At 43.8% G+C, this 13,804-nt stretch overlaps 1 protein-coding gene across 1 annotated transcript in view; it reads left to right on the top strand.

Annotated features, from left to right (window-relative positions):
- Positions 1-452: 452 nt before the first annotated feature.
- SLC35F3 (solute carrier family 35 member F3) overlaps positions 453-13,804 on the top strand; it is a 341,959-nt gene continuing 328,607 nt past the window's right edge. Inside the window, exons 1-2 of the mRNA XM_054694987.1 lie at positions 453-640; positions 1,040-1,269. Of these exons, the coding sequence (XP_054550962.1) occupies positions 588-640; positions 1,040-1,269 (283 nt within the window). The 5' untranslated portion in view covers positions 453-587. The remainder of the gene's footprint in view (positions 641-1,039; positions 1,270-13,804) is intronic.

Raw genomic sequence — 13,804 nt, 5'->3', positions numbered from 1 at the left:
TGCACTACTGAACCAGGAGCAATACGACCTGGAAAGTCTTAAGAGAGGGGAGCAGGAGCGCGCCCAAGCCTCTAGGTTTGCCCGACCCAGCGCGGGTTTCCGGGCCAGCTCTGTTTGGAGAGCATCCCGGGCGGCGCAAAGAGGGCAGCAGCGCCCCCAGCTGGCTCCTGCGCTCCAGGCTGGGCCCATCCCGCTCGCCCAGGTGCCTCGAGAGCGCACCCCGCACGCAGTGTTCAGCCGGATTCCAGGATCCCGCGCCCGCGGAGTGTTGGGGACCGCGGCGGCGCGGACAGCGACCAGCAAGAGGCGCGGCGCCCGCACTGCCCCTGCCGCCCGCTCGCTGCAGCGAGCGCCACGGACCGGCTGGAGCCGGGCTCGGCTGCCGCGCCCGTGTTGCGCCGCTCGCCGCGGAGCCGCTCGGGGGCGACCCACGCGGGCGCGCACAGGCGGCACCGAGCGGCCGGTGCCTAGCGGACCCTCGGCGGGCTGCGCGCCCACCTTTCCCCGCGTCGCGACTGCAGGCTGCCCGGGCCCGTGGCCCCTCCGCCTCAAGTCTGGGAGCTCCCGGCCCCACTCTGCCGTTGCCTATGGGGATCCGAGAGTTTCCCGGCGGCGCACCCAGGGGCAAAAGCATCACCATGTGAGTAGCTCCCCGGGCGTGGGTGCGCAAGCGGGCTGGAGGGCGGAACGCCGGGGTGGCCCTTTGCAGCCGGACACCGGCAGACTGGGGCTCGGAAGGGACAGCGCGCGCGGTGGGCTGCTCTGGAAGTTTAATGCATCCTCTGCCTTGCCACTCGCTCCAACCTGCACTGCCCAAGGCACCCAGGATCGGGCGCCGGAGACGGGACCCGACGCCCGGGCTGCCAGGGGAGCTGCGTGGGTGGCGGGCGGCGGCAGGGAAGAAACACCGACCCCGCAGTAGCACCTGCCCTTGGAGAGTCTGGGCCGCGCCCCTGCTCGTCAGGGGATCTGCTGCTCACCAAATCCCTCCGTTCTCTGTCCTCGCTCCCCTTCCCCGGCCACTTGCCCGCGGACTTAGTGCCATGAGGAGGTCACCGGACGTCAGCCCCCGGAGACTATCAGACATCAGCCCCCAGCTCCGGCAGCTAAAGTACTTGGTGGTGGATGAGGCGATTAAGGAGGATCTGAAATGGTCACGCTCCGTGGAGGACCTCACCAGCGGGCCCGTGGGGCTCACGTCCATCGAGGAGCGGATCTTGCGCATCACGGGCTACTACGGCTACCAGCCCTGGGCAGCGAGCTACAAAAGTAAGACCCCTCATCTCATTTCCCTCCTCCACCAGTCAGCCTCCCTTGTGGTTGTCACAGCAACCTTGGGCCACGCACCCAGGGAAGCATGTATCCCCTTATTCTGCCCGCAGATACAGACCTGGGTACATGGGGAAGGAGGCCCTGTGACAGAGTTCTTCCGGACCTTTGGGAATTTCTGGTTCATTCCCTTACAGCCCCTGTCCCTCCCACACACCTCTCTGGGGTATCCCCTTGCTCCTGAGCTGTGTCACTATGTAAGAGACAGTCTGGAAAGTCAAGGGATCCTGCTGTGTTGCTTCCTTGCGGATCTGAAAGTGTTACTCGGCTCACATCAGGGCTCAGCTGGCTCAGTTAGAGACTGCAGACTTAGCCAGCATGGATTTTAACTCTTACTGTGTCTCCTAGGCCTGGATGGTGAAGGGCAATTCTTGGGGCCAGCATTTTTAGATCCCATTCTCCTTGCCCTAGGTCTTTATCTGTCCACAGGGTAGGGGCTTTCTTCAGTTCATTCTAGATATTGCCATTTGGTCCCTGAGAGATGGTTGGTGCCAGTTGGAGCAGCTGAAACTTTGCTTTGCCAGTAGGCCCCAGTTGATGGCTTTGGCAATGCTGTTATCAGGTATACACACATTACCTGTGTGGACACATCTATTTGGTGGACATGTCTTTCTCTCACTTTGGAAGGGAGAAGCTGGCCATGACACCCTGGATACCTATAATTGTAACTGTAATTAGGACGTTCCATCACTATCTTTTGACATGGGGAAGAGGTTGCCATTTACAACCTCAGCCAGTGTAAGAAATGGGTATTGCCTTTATTCCATTGTAATAAAGTCTAACAGTTTAATGGTTTTGAGATATGTGTTTACCTTTCATTGCTTGAAATTGGAACATGCTTTATTGGTCTTTAGGGGGAAAGTCAGGTTTTTGTAATTTAATCATATTGGGCTCTAAAAATATGTTTCTCTTTAGTTTTTTTCTAAAACCCTTGATACCAAGCGAAAGGTCAGTGGTATATTTGCAGTTAGCTGGTTACTTTGAGTTATTTGCAGGAAGAAACATAGGATTTTCATGTTTTGTTTTCATACCTTTACTTGTTTCTAAAGAACTGTGGTGATTGCATTTCACTCTCTGTAAACCCTTAAAAGGTTGTGTCTTCTCCAATCTTCTGCTTCTGCTGCTAAAATGTAGCTGATAAATAGTCTTTGGATCACAGACAAGGGACCAAGTTCTAGACTTTCCAGATGGAAAATACTAGTCATGGAATAACAAGAATGAAAACCTATTAGAAACCATTTCTCTTATGGATAAGGATAGGCCACTCCATATCTGCTTTCTGTTGAAATTTGCAATTTTTTTCTAATCCTCTGCTGTTGATAACTAAAGACAGTGGTACAAATTAGTCGTCACGGAGTACTCTGTTTAGCCCCTGAAGTCATCACAAAGTGTGTCTTTGGTCTTTGTATTTCTTTTTGTGATTGACCCTGTGTGCTTTGCAGAGATTATCACCAAGGTTTGTGACGTTAGAGCTGGTGGCATGCTTTAACAGAGTTGAGGGTGTTTGGTACAAGCATACTGTATCATTAAAGTGGGGGAACAGCCATATGGAAAATGAGTCCCTTTGCCACCAATGGTATTCTTAGAACCCTCTCTCTGGGGCTTCATTGAAGGAATAAATATTAACAGACAGGCAGCAGTGGCCATTGTGATGTGAATAAAATCAGCACATTCCACTGTCCTTATTGTTGATACTTTACTCCAGGATCCTACCATTTTTTACTAAAATGCTTTAGGAGATAACTGACATTTTGATGAATTAATTGGATTTTAAGTTCAAATTTAGAGAAGCTAATGTTTTATGAATAAAGTCAGAGACATTTTAGGGCAGTGATGTGATGGCTTGCCATTTCTATGGAAGTAGAAAAAATTAATAACGAGGCTTATTTGTTAAAGGTATCAGATATTTTATTTTTTGGTTAATAATCACACTCAACAAACTGGGAGAGATGAGAACAAAATATTCTCATCATCCCCAGGGCAAGTTATGGGATGCTCCAAGCTTCATCCTTGACATTATCAAGTCACATTTCAGTCACCTCCCAAGTAGCTTATCTATGTCCCCACTGAAGAAGTAGCCCATGAGAGTTTCTAAATGATTTGAGGGTAAAAGTTAGCTGCCTTTGTAGCAGCAGGACTTACTTGAATGACCAAGTATTCACTTTTACTCTCTTGGTTTTGGATCATTGATATGAAGGAGGTCACTGTGAACTTCTATGCTTCTACAGGGTAGAAGTGACCTTTGCTCAATATTCTCAATCCAATCATTGATATTAAAAAGTTTCACCCTAGACAAGAGATAAGCAATTGTTTTTAAAAAATCTAAAAGGCTCCTGGGTCTTGGAGGGATGCTTTATGTGAAACACCTAACTGAGTACTAAACTATAAACAAATAGGTAGAAACGTTGGTTCCTCTTTTCGGGGGCTGAAGTCCACCTAGCTCCACAGTCCATGTTTCTGGACTGCTGGGCAGTATTCCTGGAGATTTCTGGGATTCCTGGCTGGGAGTATATTTACAGAGCCCAGAAAGCATGTATCGATAGTAGTTGCTCAGTAAGTATTTGTTGAATGAGTAATTGGATGCAGCTTAAAACATTGACCTTTGGGAGGGAAAGAGAAAATTTAAGCATATGTTTCTGTAATGATTTGTACCATTTAATTCTATGCTGGCTTTCTGTTAGTTTGGAATTGCTTCACTTCTTCCTTGTTCTTTCATCATTAATGGCATCCTTGGCTTTGAGAATCATAGACGAGACCAGAATTCTTGATAGCAAGCTTTGGTTTGGTCCAGGGTTTCTCAACCTCAGCACTATTGACATTTTGTACTAAATAACTCTTTATTGTGGGGCAATGCTATGATTGTAGGATATTTAGCAGCACCCATAGCTTCTACTGCTATCTAACATGCCACCTCCTCACCCTGCCTCCTTTGGGTTGTGACATTCAAACATGTTTCCAGACAACGCCAAATGTCCCCAGGAAGTGTACCCCAGGATGAGAATCCTTCATTTACCCTAGTCCTAAATTTATGCTTCAAGTGAACTCTTTTCTGTAGCGCTAACCTATAGGACCTGCCTCCAGAATTCCTGACCATCTCCCTTTGTCTTTCCTGGAGTACTTTTTTTTTTTTAATAGAGGCATGTTTTATTTATTTATTTATTTGTTTGTTTGTTTGTTTGTTTTGTTTATACATGCACTGGGTACAGTCAGAAGCGCGGGAGGGTGAGAGAATTCACCAGAGCCAGAGCGGGGAGCAGAGCAGGCAGAAGGACCGAAGTACACTGCTGAGGGGAGCAACAGGCGGCAGGAGAGGTCTGTGCGCCATGGGGGACCCTCCTCCGGTGGCCAGGGAGCAGCCGGGGATCGAACCGGCGCTGCAGAGGCCGCGGGCAGCTTCACAACCCAGCGTCAACCGCTGCGCCACCGGGGAGGCCCCCTGGAGTACTTTTTACACTTTTATAACAATCTGGGTTAGAATAAACAGCCCTCTGAAAGAACCTGTTGCATATGTGACTAATATGATTCCCCACCCACTCACCATAAATTGATGCCTTGGAGAAAGTGCTTCAGAATTCAGAACAAATTGGATAGTTTCCCTTAATGACTTTCTTTTCCCTCCCACCTTTTACCACAGCAGAAGAGAAATGACCCACTGGAACCTCTTCTGCTTCTGCTTCCTCTTTTCTTTTTCATTTCTCTGGTGTAGACACCAGTTGGGGAGGAGCCGGCTGCAGAAGGGAAGAGAAGTGGTGAAGTACAGGAATGTGACATCCAGGGTTAGGCCCTGACCTGGGCATCATGTAAGGAGAGTATCTGGGAGATCCTAGACGGAGGCTGTTATGAGGGATGAAGGAGGATTTATAGATTTTCTTTATTTCCTTTGATTCATTTAGCAAAATATATTGGGGCATTTACTGTGCACCAGAATATAGAGCTAAGTGATAGCAGATGTGGCGCACTGTACAGCTGTGCCTTTATCAAGAAATAAAGTTCAGCAAATGCCTGCATCTAGGAAATGAAATGTGTTTACATTTAGCAAGGATGGTTCACTTTGCAAAGGTTTCCCTGAAGGGTGTTGTCAAATAGTGAGTGCTCAAACATATTTCTAAGTAAAGATACTTTTTAGCAATAGTGCTGGCTTGGGGGCCGGGGGAGGAAGCGCATTGCTTAAAATGAGGTACAACTGTCTTTTGAGTAGAATTATTACTACTTTGTGGTGCTGATACTGAACATATTCAGATAAAAATGATTTTTTAAAATGCTGATGAGTTTACTTTTAAAAGATTTGTAGAGTGGAGGGTGGGCTAGTTTAGTCCCCAAACAACTAGCCTTATCTAGCCCACTCCAGCCTGCCATTGGCAACTTGAACCTAGGCGAGGGTCAGGCAAAAATCAGTTTATCTGATGGAGGTTTTATAGTTCAAGCTGAGAAAACGTAGGGCACTCAATGACTGACTTGGTTACTAGGAAATCATATTTCAAGATCCTTCAGGTTTCAAATGTCAGAAAGGGGTTGCATGGAATGGTTGTCTGAAGGGAAGGGACCTAAGAGCTATCGTCCTACTCTCCTTGTGCTTTCAATTGGCAAAGAGTATAGGCTGCTGACGTCATCACCAGTGCTAACTGGAGCAGCGGCTCATAGTATAATTGAATTCATGGTGAGCCATTTTTGTTTGAACCTCCCAAAATAGTAAAGGTCAGGTCAGCAATTCAAAAATGACCCAGTTGTAATAGATTTATAATTTGGTTGTAAAAATGAATTTTGGAATGGAGCTTGGCATATGACATATTAGATTGAAAATATTTTTTTTTTTAAGTTAGACAGTGGCGAGGGGGGGGGGTGGCACAAACATCAAGTTTAACATTTCCTAGTTTCATATTCCTGAATAGGAATACATGCTAACAATCTAGCAAAAAGTTTTCTGAGAGTTGAAAGAATTGAAATGCAGAAGTATTCTATTTTAAGGCAACACAGTGCCTGCAATACACTCAGATCACAGAGGGATTATAAACTCTTTGCGTCTAGTTGTGAAGGGCACATGTTCTCACCTTCAGGGAAGCAGAATCTTCCAGGCTTTAAAGGAGACCACGACAAGGAGATTTCTCACTGTTCTTCAGAAGTCTGCCCTGGGTGTCTTTACAGAGTGCCTGGCCTATCACTAATTCAGTGAGCCTTTGTCCCTTCCTTTATAGCTGGACAAATTCAGGCTAGCTGCATTAAGAAACTAATTCCTATATGTATGAACTGTTGAACTCTGTAAGCATTTTTCAGAATGTTGGCAAGGTACCCTGAAGGAAGGAGGTGACAGCTTCCATTTCTACAATGTTGTCGAGAAGCAGAGAAAATGGAATTGGGGGGATTGCATTCACACCCCAATTTCATCCCTTCATAGCAATGTCACCACTGGCTAGGTACTCAACTCTGTTCTCTTATGTATAAAATGGAGCTAATTCAACTGCTTTTCAGGATTTTCATCAGGATTAAATGGAAGAATGTATGTGTATAGGCATCTGTCCCTTTGCCTGGCATCTGTAGATGCTCCTTTGTGATCATTTACTCATTTAGCAAACTTTTTGAGCCTTTACTGTGTGCCAGAATATAGAGCTACATGATGGAAGACACAGTCCTTGCCTTCAAATCTCATAAACTAGAGGGAGAGAAAGTGAAATTGTCTGAAGCTGTAATATAGTGTGATAAAGATGAACTTGGAGTGCTTCGAGAGCTTTTTCTCATCATGTGAGTTCAGTTCAGCAGCTAGATGAGTAATAAGCCACAGAAGGTGGGTAGAGGGGAGGTTTGTATTCCAGGCAAAGGAACAGAATATGCATGGACATGTGCGCAAGCCTTACTAGGAGGAACTCGACTGGAGCACAGTGACACAGGAAGATAAAAAATGAGTTGGACTGTGAGCAGAAACTAATTTCAGTATGTTAGGCTCTAGTCATCTGACTTGTCATTGGGAGGGCCACTGACACATGTCACCTTACTCATCCAGACCCCATGTTACCTTATTCACCCAGGCCTCAGTGTCACTTCTCCCTGACCATGTTACCTCTGGTGAAGTCATTGCCAGGGGCTCCTGTTGAGTTGTTACTTTTCTAACATATTGTCATACCTAGTTTAAGTGTGGGGCTGAGACTTTCTGATGGGAAAGCTGTGTAAAGGCAGGGTTCATTATTGTATCTCCAGCCTGCAGTGTGGCTCTTGGCACATAGAACTGTGATGATTTGACCCCCAGATTACAGAGTATCTCTGGCACTTAAGTCAGTAACATTTGTTAAATTTGATGAAAAGCCATTTACACACACACACACACACACACACACACAAATGGCTCTTATGCATTGACATTTCAGAATTATTCTGCATTTCTCAGTCTCCTGGGTGTTTCCAAAAACTCAGCTAAAAACACCCACAAGGAGTCACACTCCTGAAGTTTATGATATCAGTTTTTTGTCTCATTTTGATAATCTCACTTTAGATAGGAAAAAATGAACAGGGCCCAGGCAAGAAGAGAAAATGGATCAATAGGAATTGAAAACGTGCGCTACAGGCAAGAATAAACTTATTGGCGAACAAGCCTCAGACATGTCTGTGAGAACAGTGGGATCTGACACCTTTGGGACTGTCTTCCCAGGACTCCAGGATCCCTATTGTCCTGCACACATCCTCACTAAATTAACTCAACCAGTACCTCCCTCTTCAAATTTGAGATTAAATCCAGGAGTTTGTGGTCTAGTCTAGGGTGATCTTTTGAGTAGAGGGGTGAGGTGAAGGAGGTCTCCTGGTTTCTGTGTGGATAGAGAAGTAGAGAAAACTGGCCTCTAAAAAGAGAAGAATCAGGCAGGTGGGTAAAGCAACTCAGAGCCTTGGCAGTTACCCCAGGCTCCAGGAGACAGCGCTGCTACATAAGCAGATGCTGGGCTTTGTTCCTGCATTGCAGATTCTTGTTGGAATAAGATATCTGAGCCATTTCTACTCAGGCCCATGTAATACAAAACAAGGATGTATATACCAAAGAATTTTCCACAGGAAGTAAGAAATCACTTGCTGATAGCTAAGCTAAAGAAGGTCCTAGAACCTCCGTCTCCAGAGGACTTCTGAAAGAGGGGAACGCCCGATGGCCCCAGGTGAGTAAAGTGTTTACTTATCCCATGGCAGGGGCTGACTCACTTATTCCCACATGCTGTCTTTTGGTTCAATTCAATGGTGAGTGTGTGTGGATCAGCAGAGGAATAGACTGATTTGTTTCCTTATCTTATAGCAGATCCTAGGAAGGAAGTTGTATAATTAGGCACCTGGTAAATTCTTTTGGTTAACCATGGTGACAAGCCCTTGAGCAATTGCCTCGGACATAGGCACACATTTCTCTCATGTAGCTTGAGGCAGCCTTAATTTATGACAGTATTTGCGATTGTAGGGAATAAATTGCTCCTCTCATGTGACTCGCTGTATAGAAAGCCAGAGGCTGTTTTGGAATCCTGAGGCATAGAGAGAGTCAGTGTAACTTCTCAGAATAGTTTCTAGTTTTGACAAATGTTTTCTGTGACATTTAAATTTTCTCCTTGTCAATCTGCCATGGATCATCTACAGGACTTGACTAGATAAGAATCTATTAGAAGATTATTTTTATTCCTCTTCACCATCTACTTTGTGACAATGTAGTGTTAATAAAAATTTGGGCACGTCCCCAGAGCTTTATTCAAAGGGTTGGAAGAAAGTTATGTCTTAATGAATGTTGACTTTGCTTCCCTATTTTTCTTATTAGAAATTGAGTCTGCTCATTGTCAATAAATGTAAGTTAAAATGTTCTTTTCTTTTGAAAAATGAATATAATTATGACTGCAGGTATGACACAGTGGGGTTTCCTGCTGCCTCTTTCTCATGCCATTCATGTGTGGGAGTTTAAGAAACAGTTTTCAAATGTCAAATAAATAAATGAATAAAAGAAAAGAAAGGAAAAACAAAGCAGTTTTCATGGAGAAGCACATCATGCTGGTGTGTGATATCCTGGAAGAACTTGATGCCCCTACTCTTTACATTTTTAAAAAGAATTGGCCTTTGAAATAGTTTGAAGACCATTTAAATACGAAAACCTAGAACAATAGATTTCAAGGGTTTATCCAGACTTTTTTCTCTTTTTCTTTTTATCGAGGTAACAGTAGTTCACAACACCGTGTAGGTTTCAAGTGTAGTTTCTCACTTCAGCAACTGTATATATCATACCTAAACTTTTAAATATTAAGTCAGGTCCTCCCCAGTGGCGCAGTGGTTGAGCGCTGGGCTGCGAAGCTGCCTGTAGCCTCTGCAGTGCCAGTTTGATCCCCAGCTGCCAAGTGAGGGTCCCACATGGCGCGCAGACCTCTCCTGCCGCCCGCTGCTCCCCTCGGCAGTGTGCTTCGTCAGTCTGCCTGTTCTGTTCCCTGCTCTGGCTCTGGTGAATTCTCTCACCCTTCCGTGCTTCTGACTGTACCCAGTGCTTGTATAAACAAACAAATAAATAAATAAATCTTTTAAAAAAATATTAAGTCAGCATTTGGTTTTATTAAATATTCAGCATAAAAATCTTTCATAGGCTTATCATCTTTATGCAGTGCGTGTGTTTTCAGTTCATGTAAATAAAATTTATATACTTTGACTTTATCCTCAAACCCTAGGAAAACTTGGAACTTGTGTATATGTAATTGTGTTTTGCTATGTGTAACCTATATAGTATCTTGTGATTCTCTCAGAATACTCTGAGGAGTGTCAATATGGTAGCTGGAAGGGGGAGTAAGAACCCTTTCCATCTAGATCCCACTGCCACCATCTCCCACTTAAAAAGCACATGGGCCAGACAGGGCTTCAGAAAACCACTGCATGAAATTTCATACACTACTTACAAAGGGGTTCATTTGACAAATCAATAATGAGTCAAAGAACAGAATCTACTATGAAAGCTTATGCACATGTTCCTCCATATATCCATTAGTCTACTCATTCATTCATTCATTCATTCATTCAGATATCAAATGGCATTTACTTGTCCCCTGGCAGGGGGATGAAATAGGGCAGTAAATATCTTCATTTTCAAGAGACATGTATTTTCTATGGTATAATTACTCTTTCCTAGACTATTACCTAGTGGGGAGACAAGAAGATCCCTATCGATATTTGTCCTGGGGTCATCGCACAGGTATCCTCCATGTTTGGTTTTTTTTTTTTTTTTTTGTGCTTTCTTAACTAAATGTCTGTGAATATTTTAGATCAACATTGACCAGCCTTACACTAAACTCTACATGGTATTGGATAATATTTTAATCATAGGGCATCGTGAACAACCGATTAGCAGCAGGATAGAATATTAAGCCTCAGGGAACTTCTTTTTCTTCTCCTATGGAACCTTGAATGCTGCTGCTAAACTCAGTTCTAATTTGTTGATTTGATATATCTCGCTTTTCCTTCTTTCATGAAATGGTGTAACAACAAAGATTTTTAACTGGGTTGATGAGATTAAGCAACTAACCCAGCACATTTCTTCCCTGATGTTTTATGCTGCAGGCATTCTGCTTCTCTCTGCTCTAAAGAAAGCTGGCATGAGATGTTTTTCTTCCTTTAACTAAAGGCCTTGTGGAAATAGCAATGGGCTGGAACTCAGAGGAGTTGGGGCTTTCCTTCCAAGTCTACCTATTCTTTCCTACACTGCTGTACATTCTGTTTGTGAAATTTCTCCAATTCATTTAAGACACAATTCCCATGTCTGTAGAGATGCTCTTTTGAAGATGTTCTCTTGGCTGTTCATCTTCAGAGTCAGGGAACCTTCTAGTTCATATTGATGTGAAGAGAATGCTGCCTTAAGGGACATCTCTATCTTTTATTTATTAGTAAAAATCAAAATGTCCTCATTAATATGACCATTACTTTGCATAATGTTGAGAATGGTAAGAAATGGACTTCCATCCAGCCATTGCCTTCCATCGTTGTTCCTGGAGACACTTTGATGTGGATGCACCTAAGACTCAGGGATGAGGCTGAGCTAAAATATAGGATAGGATTGTGTTTGGGGGGACAATCTCACTCCTTTCTTCCTCTCTTGCTTGCCTCTTTCCTCAACCCCCACCTTTTCTTTGTGCTGTGCTTGAAAGTCTGGGCATCTTTGGATGGATGTTTCCCTAACAGTCAGCAAATGGCTTAGGGTCACTTAAATCAACCCCTAGGAGCCTGATTTCTCTGCTGTTCTCTGGTTGATTTGATTCCTTTAGGGAAGGAAGGTGGTTTAGGCCTCAGGCACCCTTGGCCACTTAATGCCTGCTTAGAAGCTAGGAAGTGATAACAGTTATCTTCTAGTGGCTTAGAGCTCCAGGTCCCAAGGCCTCATTTTCAGGGAAAGGTGTGAGAGAGGCACATAGTGTAAAGAAAAATTGCACCTTCCTTTCTTTTTTTAATGTTGCACACAATATTCTTTGTGTAGTATTTCACTGTTGACATGTGTAGGGGCTGAAAGAGTGGTGTTTTATTTCACATTAAACAATTCTGTGACACTGTCTATAACATTACACTTTGCCTCAATTCTGACATTCTCTACCTGGAGATTGCATCAGATCCGGTAGGCAAGGGCTTCATCCAATGAGCCCACCATCACTTCACACGCCAGTCCTAAGTCAGAAATCCAGGTGTCAGCTGTGCTTCTGCCCAAGTGGCTATAAATGGAAGATTCCTACAGTTTTCTTGGGCCTGATTAATTTGCTAAAGTGGCTCACAGAACTCAGGAAAATGGTTGATTACTAGATTATCAGTTTATTATAAAAGGACATAGCTTAAAAACAGTTCAATGGAAAAATGCATAGGACAAGTGATGCTGGAAGGCTTATGTAGCTTTCATACCCTCTCTGGGTACACCAGCCACCCCTTTCTCTGTGTGTCTCTTAAGCTGTCCCTCTCAGTAGGGGGTCCTCTTGGGTTTTATGGAGACTTCATTACATTGGCTTGCCTGATGTGTAAACCATTGGCCATTGGCTACTGATTGGACCTCTGCCCCTCCCAGGAGAGGGGCCTGGAACTGAAAGGTCTAACCCTTTTAATCACAGTTGGTTTCCTTGGCAACCACCCCATCCTTATGGTCTTTGCAAAAGTCTCCTCATTCACATAAACGCAAGTGCGGTTGAAAGAGGTTTCTCATGAATAACAAAAGATACCATTTTCCATTATTGCTCTTATTTATCACTTAGTAAATTCCACGCTTTTTAGAAACTATGCTAGAAATCGAGAAAGAAACAAAATTTGTATTTCTTATAATGAATCACAAAATCACACATGGGTGTAAAGACATTTTAGAGGCAATTGGAAAAATTTGAACTGCTGCTTATCATTTAATGGACCATTGTTATTTTTCTTGGGCCTGGTGATAGTATGATTATGTAGGAGAATATCTTTACTCTTAAGAGATACTGAATTATTTAGGGATAAAGTGTCAGGTCTGTAATATACTTTCAAATAGTTCAACAAAAATAAATACAGCTAATAGATAAAAAATGGGATGCAATTTTAATTTGGGGAATCTAAATGATAGATATATGTGTGTTTATTGAACTGTTTTCTCAATCTTTTTATAAAGTGGAATATTGTTTTATTGAGGTAATGTTGGTTTACATTGTTGTTTGTATTTTGGGAGAAGAGGGCCTCCTCCCCCCAAGTATTATCACCATAGTGCACCTACCACCCCAGCACCCATATTCCACCACCTTAGTGCATTGTGCTGCCTCCCACCTTGCTCTTCTTCCCCACCTTCTCCCTCCCCGCCTCTGCAGTCCTCATCTCTGTAGTCAATTTTCAAGAGTTAGTTCTTAAATTTGGCTTTATCTGTTCCTTTATTTAGTTTCTCTATATTCCACTTATAAGCGACACCATTGGCATTTGTCTTTCTCCTTCTAACTTACCTCATTTGTCATAATCCACATAAAGGGGAATATTTTCAAATAAAAATGTCTTTATTCCAGCCAATGACAAAACATAGCCCATATCTGAAAGGGAACTACTCTATATTTGGTTTAGGGTTATTTGTCAACCTAGATAGCTAAATCAAGACAACCATGAAGGGCCATAGATGGAGTTTGTTTGAAGGCAGAGGTGGAGCTGCATTCAGGAACCAGTGCTGTAGACACAGGAGGCTCCCTGAAGGCTTTGGGAAGGTTGTATTTATGGACAAAAAGTTCAAAGAGTTGAACTTTTCCGGCCAGTGTCCACACAGGACATTCATCAGTCAAGGATGGAGAGAGGTTCTTGGTGGGTGTTCCTTGCTCAGGAGATAAGGTTCTGTATTCTGTAAATCAGGTAAGTGCTGGAGATCAGTCTCTTGAGTTTGTCTTAGGAAGCAGGCATGAGATTATCTATTTTATATATCCTCTGGTTCTTTCTTTTTTTTTTTTAGATTTATTTATTTACTTATACAAGCACTGGGTACAGTCAGAAGCGCGGGAGGGTGAGAGAATTCACCAGA

This window comes from Talpa occidentalis, unplaced genomic scaffold (genome assembly GCF_014898055.3).
Source record: "Talpa occidentalis isolate TD23 unplaced genomic scaffold, MPIMG_talOcc4v2.1 talOcc4.14, whole genome shotgun sequence".
Classification (NCBI taxonomy): domain Eukaryota; kingdom Metazoa; phylum Chordata; class Mammalia; order Eulipotyphla; family Talpidae; genus Talpa; species Talpa occidentalis.
This window is presented reverse-complemented; position numbering and strand designations above follow the sequence as displayed.